This window comes from Sphaerodactylus townsendi, linkage group LG12 (assembly GCF_021028975.2).
Source record: "Sphaerodactylus townsendi isolate TG3544 linkage group LG12, MPM_Stown_v2.3, whole genome shotgun sequence".
In the NCBI taxonomy this organism is placed as follows: Eukaryota; Metazoa; Chordata; class Lepidosauria; order Squamata; family Sphaerodactylidae; genus Sphaerodactylus; species Sphaerodactylus townsendi.
Window position 1 is genome coordinate 39,453,402 of NC_059436.1, and position 17,508 is coordinate 39,470,909.

Genomic DNA, 17,508 nt, shown 5'->3' on the forward strand with positions numbered 1-17,508 from the left:
TCCACTTTCACAATTGTTTGCAAGTAGAGTTTGCTATTCCGCACAGTTGAAAAGGGCATTGAAAGTGCATTATTCTGCATGTGCGGAAGGGGCCATAGACTGCAGACAGGCAGCTCACTCTTGTTCTGAGGCATAAGTGACCAGAACTGGGGGCTAAGAAGGACTGAGCTTCCTTCTGTAGTTACTCCCAATGTCAGCCCAGAATCACTGGTAGTTGCAAGCCTTGTGTGCTCATCCTCTGAGGTCCAAGCAACCAGAGGGGTAGCTGGGCCAAACTCTGCCCGGTGCGCATTCTATATTTTCCGCCCCCCATGGCCCCCCTGCGGCGCCCCCCTTCCCACACTTACCTTAGTTCCTTTCCTTTTTCTTGAACTTTTTCAGGCTGCAAAAAGGCCTGTTCACAGTAAAAACAGCCTGATGGGAACTGTACTTCCCAGGCGACCTTGTGAGCCCCAAGGTCTCCTGGGAACTGTAGTTCCTCAGGCCGTTTTTACTGCCAACAGGCCTTTTGCAGCCTGAAAACGCTCAAGAAACAGGAAAGGAACTAAGGTAAATGTGGGAAGGGGGTGGGGGGCGCCGTGGGGGGGGGGCGCCGCGGGAAAGGGGGAGGCGTCTGGGGGCAATTTTCTGCACCCCCAGGAATGTGCCCGGTGCACGGCGCACCCCCTGTCCCCTTGTAGTGCTGCGACTGCAAGCAACTCCATGGGATTCAGCTGTGCAAGTGTTCACACAGCAGCATGAGATTCAGCTGGGGAGGAAGTAGTGAATGTAAAGATGTGGGCTGGGTTCATATCAACCCTCCATCCCTTTTCCAAGACAGCCTACCACCGGTCTCTTCCTCTCTTCCAGCTGGCGTACCAGGCGAAGAACCCAAGTGTAACATCTGTCTTGGAAAGACAACGGGCCCCTTCAATGATATCTTGATATGTGGGAAATGTGGTCTAGGTAAGAAGAAACTTCCCAGAGGGTCCATCGGGATATGTTGGGAAAGAAGTGCAAGGAAAAGAACAGCATCAAGAAAAAGGTCCCTTGTGATTCAGCATGCCTGATGTGGCATTTTAAAAAGAAGAAGAGTTGGTTTTTATAACCTGCTTTTCTCTCCTGTACGGAGTCTCAAAGGGGCTTACAAACTCCTTCCCTTCCCCTCCCTGTCAGGTAGGTGGGGCTGGGAGAGTTCTGAGAGAACTGTGACTAGCTGAAGGTCACTCAACAGGCTTCATGTGGAGAAGCAGGGAAAACTAATCCAGTTCACCAGATAATGTGGAGGAGTGGAGAATCAAACCTGGTTCTCCAGATTGGAGTCCACTACTCTTAATCACTACACCATGCTGTGATGATCCATCTACCAGGATTTAGCACATGGTGCTGGAGTTCAATAGGCTCCCCTGCTGTGTATTTCGTAGTTCTCTCTTTGACCTCTGCTTTGGGACTTGATAAGAAGATCTTGATAACAAGATGAAGTCAGACCTGGGTGTAGGCAGCTGTTAACATCTGGAGGGGTTATTTATTTGATTTATATCCTGCTCTACCCCTGAAGATTGGGCTCGGCAGATGCTGCCTTTTGCACAAAAATAACAGCTTTCCTGGCGAATCAGTTCGTAGCTCCTCCCATCAGTAGGAGGAGCTTAGCGTCTGCATTCACTTACGCCGCTCCACCTCTTCCCTTCAGGTTATCACCAGCAATGTCACATCCCAGCGGTGGGCAATCGCGAAGGATCCTTAGTGACACCTTGGTTCTGCCGAAGGTGCATCTTTGCCTTGGCTGTGCGGGTGAGTAGTGATGAACCCTGCCATCCTTCATGTCTAGAGAATGTCATCTTTGGTGGATGCTTGGTTACAGCATTCCCAGGCATGGTGATACATTGATCAAATTCAGAATTCTGTCTCCAACAGTGATGGTGATTTCACAAGCAGCGCATAGAAGTAATAATCCTACCTTCTCATTTTCACACCAACAAATAAGGAGGCCAGCGTGATGTAGATTTATAAAATTGTTCACCAGGTGGAGAAAAATTGAGAGAGCTTTTTTACTGTCCCTTTAAAACTATTAGAAATGGAAACGAAACTTTTGAATAGTAGATTCGAGTCAGGCAAAAGGAAGTGTTTCTTTGCTGAACTAACTTGTGTTACTCACTGTCACATGATGAAATAATATACACCTGTATTAGTGGCTACAGAAGGACTACTGTATTAGTGGCTACAGAACATACAGAAGTATGATAGGCTAAGAAAAAGAGTAGCTGGCCCAATGTCACATGGTAAACATTACAACTGTGGCCCAAACTAAACATGACATGTTTACACATGACCATCATGGGGCCTTGCTGTAAGTTAGCAGTTGCAAGTTTCCCATAGGAACCCAATTCTGAAGCATCGTGGGTGCCTGTTTCAGACTGGGCCCCCAGCACTGAGCCTTCACTCCAAATCAGACCTCTTTGGCCCTTCAGAAACTGAGATCTTGCTGCTGTTTTGCTATAAGGTCCCATGATGTTCACGCGTTCCAAAGAACATCTGGTTTGGTTCTGAGTCCTAGTCCAATACTGTCCCCAGCAGAAATGACATGTCTTCCTTATTTGTGCCCTAACCCTGCGGCTGTTGTTGCTTTCACAGAAAGGTGGGGCCCTGAAGAAAGGAGCCATCGCAAAGACTCTGCAAATGGTGAAGATGGTTTTGTCATACAACCCGGAGCAGCTAGAATGGGACTCCCCTCACAGGACCAATCAGCAGCAGTGTTACTGTTACTGTGGAGGCCCCGGCGAGTAAGGCTGATTGGAGCATGGGATGAATGAGTCCAGCTGAAAAAGGAGACATGATTGGACAGTATTTGGGCCACTGGGTGATGTCACTATGAGAATTGTTGTGGTGTAGTGGTTAGTGTGTCAAATTGGGATCTGGAAAGCCCAACTTCAGATCTCCACTCTGGGAGCCCTTAATTCAGTCACTCAGCTTAACCTGCCTCCCAGGGTTGTTATGAGAATAAAATAGAGGTGGGGAAAAGGATGTAGTATGCCACTTTGAGTCTCCATTGTAGGGCAAGTGAGGTATAACCATTGACATGAGTAAATGCTTGATGTGGGTAAACCTGTTGCATCATTTTTTGCTCTTCCGTAGGTTTCCAGTTTTTATATTTTGGCTTGGGAGGGTGAGAAAGTGCAGCCAGAGTCTGTGCGACTCCAGTGGCATTAGTCCTTCTGCATCCCCATTCCAATCTAGTTTTGTTTTGTCCCCACCCCCCAGATGGTACCTAAAGATGCTCCAATGTTACCGCTGCCGGCAATGGTTCCACGAGGCCTGCACTCAATGCCTTAGTGACCCCATGATGTTTGGAGATCGGTATGTTTGTCTGACAAAGACGTGTTCATTGGGCTTTTCTGATTCTCCTCTTCCTGTCACTTTGTTTGTTTCGGTTTATGAGATGCCCTTCCCTGGGCTCAGGGAACCGTACACCACCACCATAATTAATATAGTAAAACCCCTTAAAAATAATACATTTCAGTGATACAAGACCATAAAATCATTTAAGAGAAGGGTTTCAACAATACAATGCCTTTATTGGCATCGTTATAATACATCCTCCTGAAAGAAAACAGTGACAAAGAATCTCTTAATATAACAGAGTGACACTGCAAAATTAGAAAGAACAGAGCTATCCTTTAAAGTGTATGAATTCTAGTAAAAACTAGGCCACCAATTCACAAACTGCAAGATCAGAATTATTTAACAAGTATAAGATCTTTTGAGTATCTGATATCCTATCACAGTTCAAAAAAATAGCACTTGCATATTTTCCCCTAATTCCCTTGTATTTAGTGCAATAGAAGAGGGAATGGGCTAAATTTCCAGTTGAGTTACAGGAGTAGAATCTTTTCACACGCTTTATTTTTTTAAACCTACCATACAGCAGCGCTGAAAGCAGAACATTAAACCTAGCCATTGATATGGCTGTTCTAAAACTAGGGTTTAGCATTATACCTATATAAACTGCTACGCATCCCTGTTTGAATGGTATCGAAAAGCTAAGGGTGAACATGTTTTGGATCCCACTGCAATTAGGTTTTGAGATTCTGTTTCTGGTAACCTTTTCCCCCCCAGACTATTGTAGGCTTCAGCATGGGATAACATACCCAGAGATTCAATGGAAATGCCAGTTTCCTCAATTATGTTTGTAATTAATGGGAGCCAGTTGGAAGATTTGGATTCGGTTATCTTTAGGTATTAAAAGCTTGAAAGGTCCTACTGAAAATGGATGTGCAGCTAGAACCTAAAAGTCCTCAGCCAAGCTTTTGTTTTTAAAGTTGATTGTCTGGTTTCTAAACACAGCATCACATAAGGGCCCATAAGGGCAACCCCATGATTTTGTGGAGAAATTTGGAATGAACCGAATTTATAATGTACTGATTTAATCCAAATAGGAGCCCCATATAGCAGTTGAGAGAAGGGTTATAAAGACTTCCTTGTCTGTGAACCCCGCTTGAGGGGAGGTGGCGAGGGCATTCTGAGGGCATGGGGGGGAGCAGGCCGGGGGCGGAGGATGCACGTGCTTTCCCACCTTGCTACACCTCTGTCTCAGTGTGTGCCTTTTCCCCCAACCTAAATTGAACAGACCTTAGCCTTCACCTTTTTTCGTAGCTCTCCTCATAGGTACAGGTCAGGGTATGGAAGGCACATGGCACAATCCTAAGCTGCAGTGGTACTTTTGTGACTCGTGTTACTTGGAGATCCATGGGAGCAGCTTCTCTCATTATTTCCGTTCAGGTCCCGGCATTACCACAGGGAAGCAGCTCCTTTGTGGCTCCATATTGAAGGTGGCCTTGGAGAAGACTCCCCTCCGTCTAACTATGTGTTATTATCTTTCAGATTTTATGCTTTCTACTGTTCCGTGTGTAACCAGGGCCCAGAGTACATCAAACGTCTGCCTTTGCGATGGTAAGATCTTGGCTGGGACTTCCTCAGTGTGTCACAGCACACAGGAAATCCATAGTAATAAGGATTTTGTAAAAGGGATTTTGGTGGCTCTCCTACCACGCCCAACATTATTAAGAGGCTAGTTCTCAAAGTCATTTTCCCTACATTTTTCACATGGTACTTTGAGGTGAACCAACATAGCATAATAGTAAATAAAGCAGGCCGGTGCCCTTGACAATACCACTAGCTGGGCATGGAGTTGAAATCTTGCTCTTGATGTTTTCCAGCACCTTGTACTCAAAGGTACTCTGCCTCTTGTTCTGTCGATCCATCCATCTGATCTCCCCTTGGATTGTCAGGCACCACAGCAGTTTCTGCAGCTGAGACCATGGTGCCCATGGTTGACATGGTACCTTTGACCCTTTTCTTGGTGCTCAGCAAGCGTTTTTAGGAAATGGATAGGGGCCAAGTGGTGCTTTTGCCAACAGGCCCTCTGATTTGGCACTTTACAGATTAAAATAACATTATTTCCCTTGCAGCTGCCAGTTAGTGTCTTTCACCCCTCTTTCCTAGTGCATTTTTCATTACCCCATTTCTCCCCTGCATTTGGGCTTCCTCTGTGCTTGATGAGGCTCTGCTTTCTACAGCAGCAATTGTGTAGTAGGCTCTGCCTTTTGTGATTGTGCAAAAACACCTTGTGTCAGAATTCTAAAGGTGCCCGCAGCCTCACAAAGGTCGGGGACCTCTGAGATATGGAGCACATATCACAAGCATAACATGACACACAAATAAACAGTGCACATTGCATCTCTGATCTATATGTGATCCTGAGCATATACAAGCAGCAGTGGCGTAGTGGCTAAGAGCAGTGGCTAAGAGCAGGTGCACTCTGATCTGGAGGAACCGGGTTTGATTCTCAGCTCTGCCGCTTGAGTTGTGGAGGCTTATCTGGGGAATTCAGATTAGCCGGTACACTCTCACACACGCCAGCTGGGTGACCTTGGGCTAGTCACAGCTTCTCGACGCTCTCTCAGCCCCACCTATCTCACAGGTGTTGTGAGGGGGGGAAGGGCAAGGAGATTGTAAACCCCTTTGAGTCTCCTACAGGAGAGAAAGGGGGGATATAAATCCAAACTCTTCTTCTTCTTCCACATTGCTGGGGTAAGGGTGTGGGGCCCCCTGTAATCTGGAAAACTTTGTGTGTGTGTGTGTGCGTGCGTGCGTGCGTGCGTGCGCACACGCGCATCAGCTATTCAGCTTCTCTGGGTCTGCTCTGGAAGTGGCATTGGTGGCAGTGGCCCTTTTACAGTGGTGGAGATGGTTGGCCTTTCATCGGCAGCCTCCCCTTGTGTGCCAGGGCCCACTTTGAGGGGGGATGCTCATGTTGGTGGGTGGGTACTGACCCACGATAAGCTGAAACTATGATGTGGAAAGTCTCATCATGGAAGGGATGACTGGAATAGCTGGCTTTCTTAATAGCTTGAACAAAATATTTTCCTTAAGTGTAAAATTAGTGGCAGGCATTTTTCCACATCTAGATTCTCCATCTTTTATTTAAAGAGTTTATCTACTGCTTTCCAACTGGAATTTCCAAACTATTTAGAAACAAAAAACGCCTATGACAACTCAGAGATATGCTGCTTTGGAACATGGAGGTTTCATTGAACCATCTAATCTAGTTAATCCTTCACAGATGGTCAAGCTTCATAACAAAGTTCATACTAAGCAACAGTCACAATGATTAATTGTTTAAAGCTTGATGAGGCTGTTTGGGCCATTAAATAGGGGCTGGATTCAGCCAGTGGGTTACCCCAATGGAAAAATTACCCCCCTGCACTAGGAGGGATTTGGCTGCTATCTTTTCCTTTGCCCATGCAGGGTCGACGTTGTCCACCTGGTGCTCTACAACTTGGGTGTGCAGAGCAAGAAGAAATACTTTGACTTTGAGGAAATCTTAGGCTTTGTCAATCACCACTGGGACCTTTTGCAGCTCGGAAAGGTAAACAGCGGGGGGCTCTTGTCTTTTGCTAAAGACTTGGGTTAGCAGGAGTTGAGCGTTTTGAAGCTGGAACTCGGGCTCCCCCCTGTGATCATGAGCTGAATAGCCTTTTTGAGTAAGATGTACAGGATGACATCATGAATCGCCATGGCTACCTGTCTTTTTACCGTTGCATTTCCCCCTGTCTATTCCAACTCCCATTGAACACAGGTGACTTCATGACCACAGTTGTTCAAGGTAGCTTGACGAATGGATTGAGGACCCTATAGAGCAGGGATCTGCAACCTGCGGCTCTCCAGATGTTCATGGACTACAAATCCCATCAGCCCCTGCCAGCATGGCCAATTGGGATTTGTAGTCCATGAGCATCTGGAGAGCCGCAGGTTGCAGACCCCTGCTATAGAGTGTAGTGTCCATTATCTAGGAGGTCTCTGGTTCAAATTTCAGCCACATAGTCACTCAGTAACCTTAGACAAGCTGACAGTTGTCAGCCTCTATTTATCGGCAACGTGAGGGACAGTAATGCTGACCTACCTTTCAGGCCTGTTGTGCAGTTTGCTGTGATAATGTGTGTGAAATGCCTTGAACATAGAATGTGCGCTAATGGTAATTGGTGTTGTTTTCGGGTGGCCTCAGTCTGGTAGTTTTTGCTCCTAACGTTTTACCCGCATCTATGGCTGGCATCTTCAGAGGCATCACACAGTAAGATGTGTTTCTCGGCACATTGCTAGCATTCCTTGATTTTGATAAAAGTTTAACAAATTGTATCAAAGTGTTCATATTAGCCTATCCTTTTGCTGTTTTGCATTGGCTTAAGAAATAGCTCACCCCTCTCCATCACCATAAAATGTACCATCTTGGTACCTGCCTGCCATCCACACCAACGTTTAAAATGCTTTTGTCATAAATTCTGCTCCCCAGCTGACTGGAACCCCCGTGGCAGAGAGAAGCACTCACCTGTTGGATGCACTGAACAGCTACAAAAGCAGGTGAGTGTTAAAGGCTCTTTTTCCATCCAGCCAATTACTCTAGTAATTAATAGTTTTTTGATTCAGATTGGTGTGATCAGCATTCAAATCCTTGCTCACCTATAAGTCCCATGGCCAGGATCATCCCTCAAACTTACTGGCCTTTCTATCCAATTTCCACCTGGAGGAGGTGACTGTACCATGTCTTACCAACAAACATGATTGAATGATCCAGTCCCTTTTGGTGCAGAATAATGACCAGTCAGGGCTTTCCCCACATCTCTGCTTGATTTATTTCAGGGGTCTCCAACCTGTGGCCCTCCAGATGTTCATGGACTACAATTCCCATCAGCCCCTTCCAACATGGCCAATTGGCAGAGCTGATGGGAATCGTAGTCTATGAATATCTGGTGGGCCATAGGTTAGAGACACCTGGTTTATTTCTTCATCCTTCCTTGTAACCAGCCTTTGCTGGGAGTCGAATGTTCAGTCATGTTTCTGCAATGGGGGTATGAATGCAGAGATACTTGGGAAGAGGCTGTTTGTTGCAAACCTGTATGAGTCACTGTTCTAGGCTTGATTCCCTCCATTGAAGACACAGTCCTGAACAGAGACTCCCACAAAAATACATGTTGTTGGGGTCTGCTGTGATTACATGATTCTTCATCCTGCACACTTATATCCTTTTTTGTGTAAAAGAAGAGAGTGTTTCTCCAGTGGGATTTTTTAATAGTTTGGATAACTAAACTGTACAGCTGTTTCTATGCAGAAATGATCTTATATGGTTGTTTTCATTTCTGATGGTTCTCATTGTAATCTGCTTTGGTCTGCCTCATTTTCATTGCTGTTGTTCACAATTTTTGGTTTTTTGGAGCAGCAGTGGCGTAGTGGTTAAGAGCAGGTGCATTCTAATCTGGAGAACCAGGTTTGATTCCCTGCTCTGCCACTTGAGCTGTGGAGGCTTGTCTTGAGAACTATATTATCCTGTGTACTCCAACACATACCAGCTGGGTGACCTTAGGCGAGTCACAGCTCTTCAGAACTCTCTCAGTCCCACTCACCTCACAGGGTGTTTGTTGTGGGGTGGGGGGAGAGGAAAAGGAAATTGTAAGTCCCTTTGAGTCTCCTTACAGGAGAGGAGGGGGGGATATAATTATTCTTCTTATCCCACTGTCACACTGCATATGTCATTTATGGGCAAGTGACTAAAAAACTGAAAAATGTGTTAATGGGAAAATGTTGTGCATGAAAAAGAGAAACTAGTACAAAGAGAATGACGCACAGATTTATTTCTTGCAAAGGAGAAATGAAAGTCATATTCAAACTGAACCTGCCAACTGGTGTAATTCAGTCTTTACCCTACACCCATAAATCTTCATTCAGTACCATTTTAATTATTATGATATTAATATCCATCCATCCATCGAAATGGGATTTTTTGGAAGTTTGCAATGATTCCTCCTTCTGTAAACCAAACCCTTAAACAAGCCCTCTGTGCATCAACAGCTGGCAAGATTTTAATGGATTCTTGGTCCCCCTCCCTTCCCTGCCCTGCACAACTGCCTTGCAGGTTCCTCTGTGGGAAGGAAATCAAGAAGAAGAAATGTATCTTCCGCTTGCGCATCCGAGTCCCTCCCAACCCGCCTAGCAAACTGCTTCCCGAGAAGGTTGCCAGCCGAGTTTCTGAGACGAAGAAAGGAGGGGGCAGCAAACATTCCCACAAAAACAGGTTTGCATTCTGGCGGAGTGGCGCTCGAAGCTGGATCTACACATGCAGCGGAATGAACTTGTAGAATCCTCCAGTACCGGGATGGGCTGTACCACTTCAGTCTGCAGGGGGTGTTGGTGGAGAGAATCGCACTGATCAAAAACGGCTTCTCTATTGTAAAAGATTATTGGCTCATTCAAACTGATCAGTGAGCTGGGCTAAAACCTTTCTTGCTGATTGATTAGTTTTCTGTGCCTTGGATGGCCCAGGCTAGCTTGATCTTGCAGAGAAGTTACGCAGGGCTGACCCTGGCTAACACTTTGATGGGAGACCACCAAGGAAGTGCAGGGTCACCATGCAGATGGCAAGTCACCAGGGACGGAGCGAGGGGGAAAAGCACCCAGCGCACTGATGCGTCCTCTGCCCCTGCCATGCCCCGTCTGGCCTCGGAATGCGCCTGCCACGCCCCCAGAACACCCTCACCACACCCCCACGAGGGGCGCCTGGTGCGTCACACACACATGCCCCTCCTTCCCCTTGGAGCTACACCTCTGCAAGTCACCTCCCTTTCTTCTCTTGCTTTGAAAATCCGATGGGGTTTCCATGAGATGGTTGCCACTTGACAGTGCTTCTCACCACCACCACCAGTTTTCTGCTTGCAGGGAGTTTTTCTGTGGTGGAGCACTCAACAATGATACCTCCCCTGCAGCCTGCAGTCGAAAGTTGTATGATTTGTTCCCCCATCTTAGAGTTCGATCTCCTCCTATGATGCAATGTGTAGAGCACTTTATCGTGTTCTAAAATAAATGGGGGCCCTGCCTGTCACAGAAGTGGCAAAAAGCAGCCCACCTGCTAACAAAACTGACGTCCCTGGGTATTCAGAGGACTCCCCCACGGATGCAGAATAATATGACTTTGTTTATTCACTAAAAAACAAAGTGTGCATGTGCGGGGTGGGGGGGGGCAGAAAAGGAGCCTGTTGAGAACTGAACAAGGTATTAAAAATCAAGTAAAAGGGAGGGGGAACTGGAAAGGGAAATTAACTTGCTGAAGTCCCCGAGAGCATATTGAATCTCTTTCTAAGCCAGAAGTGGGCGGGCTAAGATTCCTCAAAAACTCGCCCGTCAACTGTGTACAGAAGCTGGGATTGTGACTTCTGTTTTGTTTTTCTGCAGTTTGCTGCCACATGAACTCCAGCAGGAACGAAGGCAGGCAGCCCGGAGGAAAAGATCCAAATTTCTCTTGGAAGATGCTATTCCCAGTGTTAGTTTCTTGACATTTTAACAAGCTATCTGTCGCTTTGATTTCCTGGAGGCTTTCTAAAATTCCTGGGTTTCTTCAGACAGGAGAGATCCATAAAGTTTTAACACTTAATTTGCTTGGGAAAGGCAGACGGGCCTTGCTTATAATTTCCTGGTTGTCAGTTGTGCTGTCTTTTGTACATGTGCAGTGGGCGTTCTTGCTTTCTTTTTGAAGCCCACCTCAGTCCTGGTCAGCACCTGTTGCAGATTGAAGAGATAAAAGTGTGAGGCAGCAGTGTAGACAGTACCACGTCAGCTTGCAAGTTATGCATTTTTAAGAACAGATGCCTGCTGGATCAGACCAGAGTCCACCTAGTCCAGCACTCTGCTACTCGCAGTGGCTCACCAGATGCCTTTGGGAGCTCACATGCAGGATGTGAAAGCAATGGCCTTCTGCTGCTGCTGCTCCTGAGCCCCTGGTCTGCTAAGGCATTTGCAATCTCAGATCAAGGAGGATCAAGATTGGTAGCCATAGATCGACTTCTCCTCCATAAATCTGTCCAAGCCTTTTTTAAAGCTATCCAGGTTAGTGGCCATCACCACCTCCTGTGGCTGCATTTTCCAAACACCAATCACATGTTGCGTGAAGAAATGTTTCCTTTTATTAGTCCTAATTCTTCCCCCCAGCATTTCAATGTATGTCTTCTGTGAGAAAGGGAGAAAATTTTCTCTCTGTCAACATTTTCTACCCCATGCATAATTTTATAGACTTCAATCATATTCCCCCTCAGACGTCTCCTCTCCAAACTAAAGAGTCCCAAACGCTGCAGCCTCCCCTCATAAGAAAGGTGCTCCAATCCTTCAATCATCCTCGTGATTTTTCATTGATCCCTTACATTTAATATGTTTTAAAAGACTTCCCTCAAGTAGAAACTATCAGGATAGGGAATGGTGTGAGCCAGACTCTTTCTTCCTGATGTTACAGCTTCTTACTTGCAAGGAGTTTTTTTTAATAGAGGAAACTTCCAACATGTGATATGCTCTCTTGCAATGTGAGCCGGTTTAGCCCTCTCCCGCACCTTGGGATTGTATAACTTCGTTCTGCTGCTCAATAAAAGGACAAAGAGGGAAACGAGAGATCAGTTTACATTGCTATGAACCCTGTCAATCGGATGAATCGAGATCTGTTTTCTTGGTTGTTCGAATCAGGTTTAAATAATCCTGAATAAAACTCAAAATATAGCGTCCCCAGTATGAAATGAAAACATTGGCTCAACTTAGAAATCACAGCAGACCTCAGTTTGTTCCTGATGGGAATGAAAATCGCTTCTTTCTTGTGTCCACAAGAATCCTCCTTACTGGGGATGGATTCTGCTCTCGATGGTTGATTTTGATCCATTTGAATGAATTGGATTTCCTGAACTATTACAGTAGAGCACATAGAGTTTGCTCCCCCTTTATTCATGTTCAAGGGTCTCTCCTGACTATTGAAAGTATTTAACTGTACCACGATATAGAAGAAGAAGAGTTTGGACTTATATCCCCCCTTTCTCTCCTGTAGGAGACTCAAAGGGGCTTACAATCTCCTTGCCCTTCCCCCCTCACAACAAACACCCTGTGAGGTAGGTGGGGATGAGAGAGCTTGGAAAAGCTGTGACTAGCCCAAGGTCACCCAGCTGGCATGTGTGGGAGTGTACAGGCTAATCTGAATTCTCCAGATAAGCCTCCACAACTCAAGTGGCAGAGCTGGGAATCAAACCCGGTTCCTCTAGATCAGAGTGCACCTGCTCTTAGCCACTGCTGTTAGCCACTATGCCACTGCTGCTCTTAGCCACTATGCCACTGCTGCTCTTAGCCACTATGCCACTGCTGCTCTTAGCCACTATGCCACTGCTGCTCAAGAAGATGGTTTACAATAGCCAGGGGAAACACAATACCTTCTCAGGTAATGGCTGGTTGCTGTAAGAAGCTTCCTTACTTGAATAAATTATGTTTGTGTCATTCAGGGTGAATGATACATTGGAGTATTGTCTTTTGGAACGTATGTTTTACTCAGCTAAAAGAGAATTATGGATTTTGTCACTCCTTCAAGGGAGTGCAAATAAACCTACTGGGGTTAAACAGAGAATGTTGCTAGCTGGCACTGAACACAAGGCCACTTTGACTGTTGCAAAGTTTTCCCCCCCAAGTGATAGTAAAATATAATAATATGAATAAATAAGTCTGAGTCTGGAGATGGGCTATTAGTATTGTTTTTAGCTTTATCTGTGTGAAACTGCTCAAGGCCTTTGGGTAAAATGAGTAGTTTCATTTGAGAAAGCGCCCTGCTCCCCACTGTATCCTAAAACTTCAGTCATGCCTGGGAAGCATTCCATCAAACTCCAGTTTGCTGTTCTGTGTCAGTGATGATAAGTGGGCAAGCTACAGTTTGTTTCCTCCCCACAAACTGCAATTTTAAAACCCAGTTTTGGATTCTGGTTTGTGGGAAGGAAAGGAATTCTAGTTTCCTTGGGCACCTGCATTCAGACTTGGCGGCAAACTGGAATATTATTGAAGGCTTCTAAAACCAAGAAGCTTTCAGCTGTGCAAAATGGGGAGGAAGAAGCCCATGGACACAACAAAGAAGTCATAATCATGCTTGTCGGGAACAAACAGAGGTTTGCTGTGATGTCTTAATACCGCCATTTTTGTTCAGAACGATTTGGCAGGTAATGAACAATTATACCCACACCCAGCCTACATCACAAGAGCATCTGAGACCTTTTGACCGCAACTAATTAACTTTTCATTAGGAATCCAGTGAAATTCATTTGCAGTTCCGCAAGGAGAGACAAAAGTATTTCATGCAACAGATAGCTAACCTGTAGAACTCACTGCTGCTAGATGTGGTGATGGCCATTGGCTTAGATACTTGGTTTAGACCTAGCCTTTTCAATTGCTTCTCCATTTCTCTCCTCGTTCTGGTGCTGTTGTCCCGTTTTCTTATTTATCTTGGATGTTATTAAATTTTTGCATATCACTTTGGAACTGGTCCCAAAGTTGCCTATACATTTTAGTGAATAAATACATATAAGTGTGCTCTTTGCCAGGAGATCTGTCTTCATGCCAAACTCAGCACTGTCTGGCATCTCTGTATAGACACCTTGCAATTTTTTCTGTCCACTGAGCACTGAAAAACAGGGAGGTGGCCAGACACATAGTTCAAAAACATGAATAGTTGGTTAGCTACATTCATCTGGCAGGATTTCAGGTGGCTCCGACCTGCTTTATGGGGTGTAATGGCGTAGGTCTTGCTCAGAAGGATAGCACTGGACTCAGATCTTTTCTTTCAGCTTCAGATTGCTTTATAAATTTATGTTTCTGTCTTGTTTCTTGTGTCCCGCTCAGAGTGATTTTGCCTCTGCTTGGAGCACAAACCATCACCTAGCCAGCATCTTTGATTTTAGTTTGGATGAAATTCAGAGTTTGAAAAGGTAAATGCTTTTGCAGTATGCATGTGTATGAAAGAGTGAATGAGAATATATGTGTAACAAGAATGCAATCTGAGCATTCATTTTGGAGGGCGGAGGGCGGGATAAAAATCTAATAATAAATAAATAAATAAATGAAGCAAGGATTCTAAAATAGAGAGGATGCCGGTGTGGCATAGACCCCTTCCGCATATGCAGAATAATGCACTTTCAATCCACTTTCAATATTGTTTGAAATTGGATTTTGCTATTCCGCATAGTACCGTGATTCCCCAAAAATAAAACAGTGTCTTATATTAATTTTTGCTCCCCAAAATACGCTATGTCTTATTTTCAGGGGATGTCTTATTTTTCTGTGTTCTATTTGTCGGGCATGCTTCTAAACAAAAACTTTGCTACATCTTATTTTCTGGGGATGTCTTATATTTCGCTCTTCAGCAAAACCTCTACTACGTCTTATTTTCAGGGGATGTCTTATATTCGGGGAAACAGGGTAAAATCCAGTTTCAAAGTAGATTGAAAGTGCATTATTCTGCATGTGCGGAAAGGGCCATAGTAGCTAGGATCTGGGAGACTCAGGTTCAAATCCTCACTGTGTCATGGAAACTTGAGCCAGCCACTCTCTGAGTCTAAACCTCTGCACCGAGATGCAGTGGGTGAGCCAAGAATGATATTGTTAGTCGCTTTGCATCCCCATCAGAGAGAAAAGTGGGGTGTAAATATCTATACCCTGTCTAAATGTCCTCCCCTCTGCAGTTTCTCCATGGCAGATTCCTTTGGGTCCCGTTACAAGCGAGAACTTGTCAGTGTTCGCCCACCCAAGTGGAAACAACTGCTCATATACTCCTGCATTGTTCCCACAACACAGAACTTAGGAGTCTCTACACTGAACCTCGTATTAATTCACGTCTTGCCACTTCTGACCAAGACAAGCTACGTCTGCTTTTGAATGGCTGCTGCACTAAAAGAACTGCAGACGTAGCAAAGTTTTTGGCAACAGCTTTATCAACAACTGTGCACTCCTGTTGATCACCTAATAACCTTTTCTATTGTTATTGTTAGTCTGATTCTTGTTTTATCCTCTGCCTAATAAAGGTAATATATCTATCTATACCGCAGCAAATATATATAAATATCCATACTCCAGCAATAAGCTGATAATATGTATGAAACCATGCACTTGAAATCCTGAAAAAGAAAGAAAGACATAAGGTTAACTGCAGGGATGTTGTACGAGAGGGGTCATCACTTGATGGTAGAGCATGTACTTTGCATGAAGAAGGTTCTGGGTTCAATTTCTGGCATCTTCCAATTAAAATGGACCATGGGTTACAGGTCTGGAGCGGTCTTCCTCTGCATGTCTGATATGGCAAGGTATCCTTATATGTAATTTGCTTGCAAAGGGTCAGTACTGTTCACATATTGCAGTGAACACAGGTGCCTCTTGTAAGAAAGTGCCAATGTGTATTCCCTTTACAATTGAAACCAGGGACCAGTAGCTTGGTAAATGTGCAGTTTCGGTCTCCTGTTCAGCTGCACATGCGCTGTGTGTGAATTATAAAGAAACATAGGTTCATTTCGCACATGCAGAATAATTCACTTTCAAACTGCTTTCAGTGCTCTTTGAAGCTGGGCAGAATAGCAAAATCCACTTGCAAACAGTTGTGAAAGTGGTTTGAAAATGCATTATTTTGCGTGTGCGGAAGGGGCCATAATGTGTGTGAATGATAAAGAAAAATCCAAGTATGCACTGTACAAAGATTGCACATGTAGCTTAGCTAGTGTACACTGTACACGGATTGCACCAATAACTTGGCTAGTGGCTCATTGGCAGAATACTGCTTGGCAGCCAAACAGGCTCAGTCCTGGTAATTCCACATTAAGAATGCCAGGGGTTTTTTTTTTGGGGGGGGGGGGGAATGTCAAAGTATTTTGCGACAAAAATAAATAAAAACATTGTGACTGTTTCCTCGCTTCTTTTCAGCGGAAGTTCAAGCCACACATTCCTTTCTGACATCGATTCCACGGATGCTGCCAGCACTTCAGGTTCAGCCACGACCAGCCTGTCCTACGAATCGAGGTAGGACCTTAGCAAACATCTTCTGGGCTTCTGCGTTCTGAGGGGCTGTGGCTCTGCAGCAGAGCAGCTGCTTGGGATACAGAAGGTCTGGGGTTCAATCCCCAGCATCACCAGTTAAAGAATCTGGTCGTGTGCGATGTAATAAAACCCCCTCTACCTGAGACCTTGGAGAGCGATGGCCAGTTACAATAAACAGTCCTGACCAAGATCAACCAACAGTCTGATTCAGCTCTATTCACATGTTACAATAAGTGCATATTAGTTGAGGAGGGGCCGTGGCTCAGCAGCAGAGTATCCGCTTGGCGTACAGAAGGCCCCTGGTTCAATCCCTGGCATTTCCAGTTAAATAGGCCAAACAGTAGGCGATGTGAAAGATCTTTTCCTGAGACTCTGGAGAGCCACTGCTGGAGACGTGAAGGGCTGATATCCTGACTCAGGAGAGGAAACTCCATATGCAAATGAAGTGTATCTGAATATCAGAAGATACACACTGGTTAATTAGCTCAATGTTGCAATCCCATTTTTAATTTTGAGTTGACATGCATTAATAATAATTTGCTGCCCAGCCCAAACCTGGCCCAGAGGTAGCCTCATTAATATGCCTTATCACAAGGCCATCTGTGCTGGAACAACCTCCTTTAGAGTGAGGTGGTACGAAAGGTAGAATTTTCCCTTGCAGAATTCTTGGTCTGCTTTATGGTTCTGTTGTCAGAACCAAAGCCTGTGATAGTCTCTGAACAGTCTAAAAGCTTGATATAAATGATAAGGGTCGACAGCAAGAATATTTGATGCTGTTTATTTAAAACAGGGGTAGGGAACCTGCGGCTCTCCAGATGTTCAGGAACTACAATTCCCATCAGCAACAGTCAGCATGGCCAATTGGCCATGCTGGCAGGGGCTGATGGGAATTGTAGTTCCTGAACATCTGGAGAGCCGCAGGTTCCCTACCCCTGATTTAAAACATGTATTAGCTGCCTTTCTAACTGAACTGAACTGAAGATTGCTTACAATGTAAATAGAAAAGAAGACAGAAGTACATAAGAATACATGAAAAGGTGATGGATTAAAATCACAATTTAGAACTTCCAGTAGGCAGAAAAAACCTGAACTGATAGAATGCCATCCTGAATAAAACCA

At 45.0% G+C, this 17,508-nt stretch overlaps 1 protein-coding gene across 3 annotated transcripts in view; it reads left to right on the top strand.

The window, feature by feature from the left end:
* The window catches only part of PHF19 (PHD finger protein 19), a 28,445-nt gene that overhangs the window by 7,704 nt on the left and 3,233 nt on the right, over positions 1–17,508 (top strand). For all 3 annotated transcript variants that reach the window (XM_048513012.1, XM_048513010.1, XM_048513013.1), the window contains 11 exons: positions 850–945; positions 1,670–1,770; positions 2,611–2,759; positions 3,238–3,333; positions 4,858–4,926; positions 6,784–6,904; positions 7,826–7,893; positions 9,443–9,601; positions 10,756–10,843; positions 14,209–14,294; positions 16,276–16,371. In XM_048513012.1, the coding sequence (XP_048368969.1) occupies positions 850–945; positions 1,670–1,770; positions 2,611–2,759; positions 3,238–3,333; positions 4,858–4,926; positions 6,784–6,904; positions 7,826–7,893; positions 9,443–9,601; positions 10,756–10,843; positions 14,209–14,294; positions 16,276–16,371 (1,129 nt within the window). The remainder of the gene's footprint in view (positions 1–849; positions 946–1,669; positions 1,771–2,610; positions 2,760–3,237; positions 3,334–4,857; positions 4,927–6,783; positions 6,905–7,825; positions 7,894–9,442; positions 9,602–10,755; positions 10,844–14,208; positions 14,295–16,275; positions 16,372–17,508) is intronic.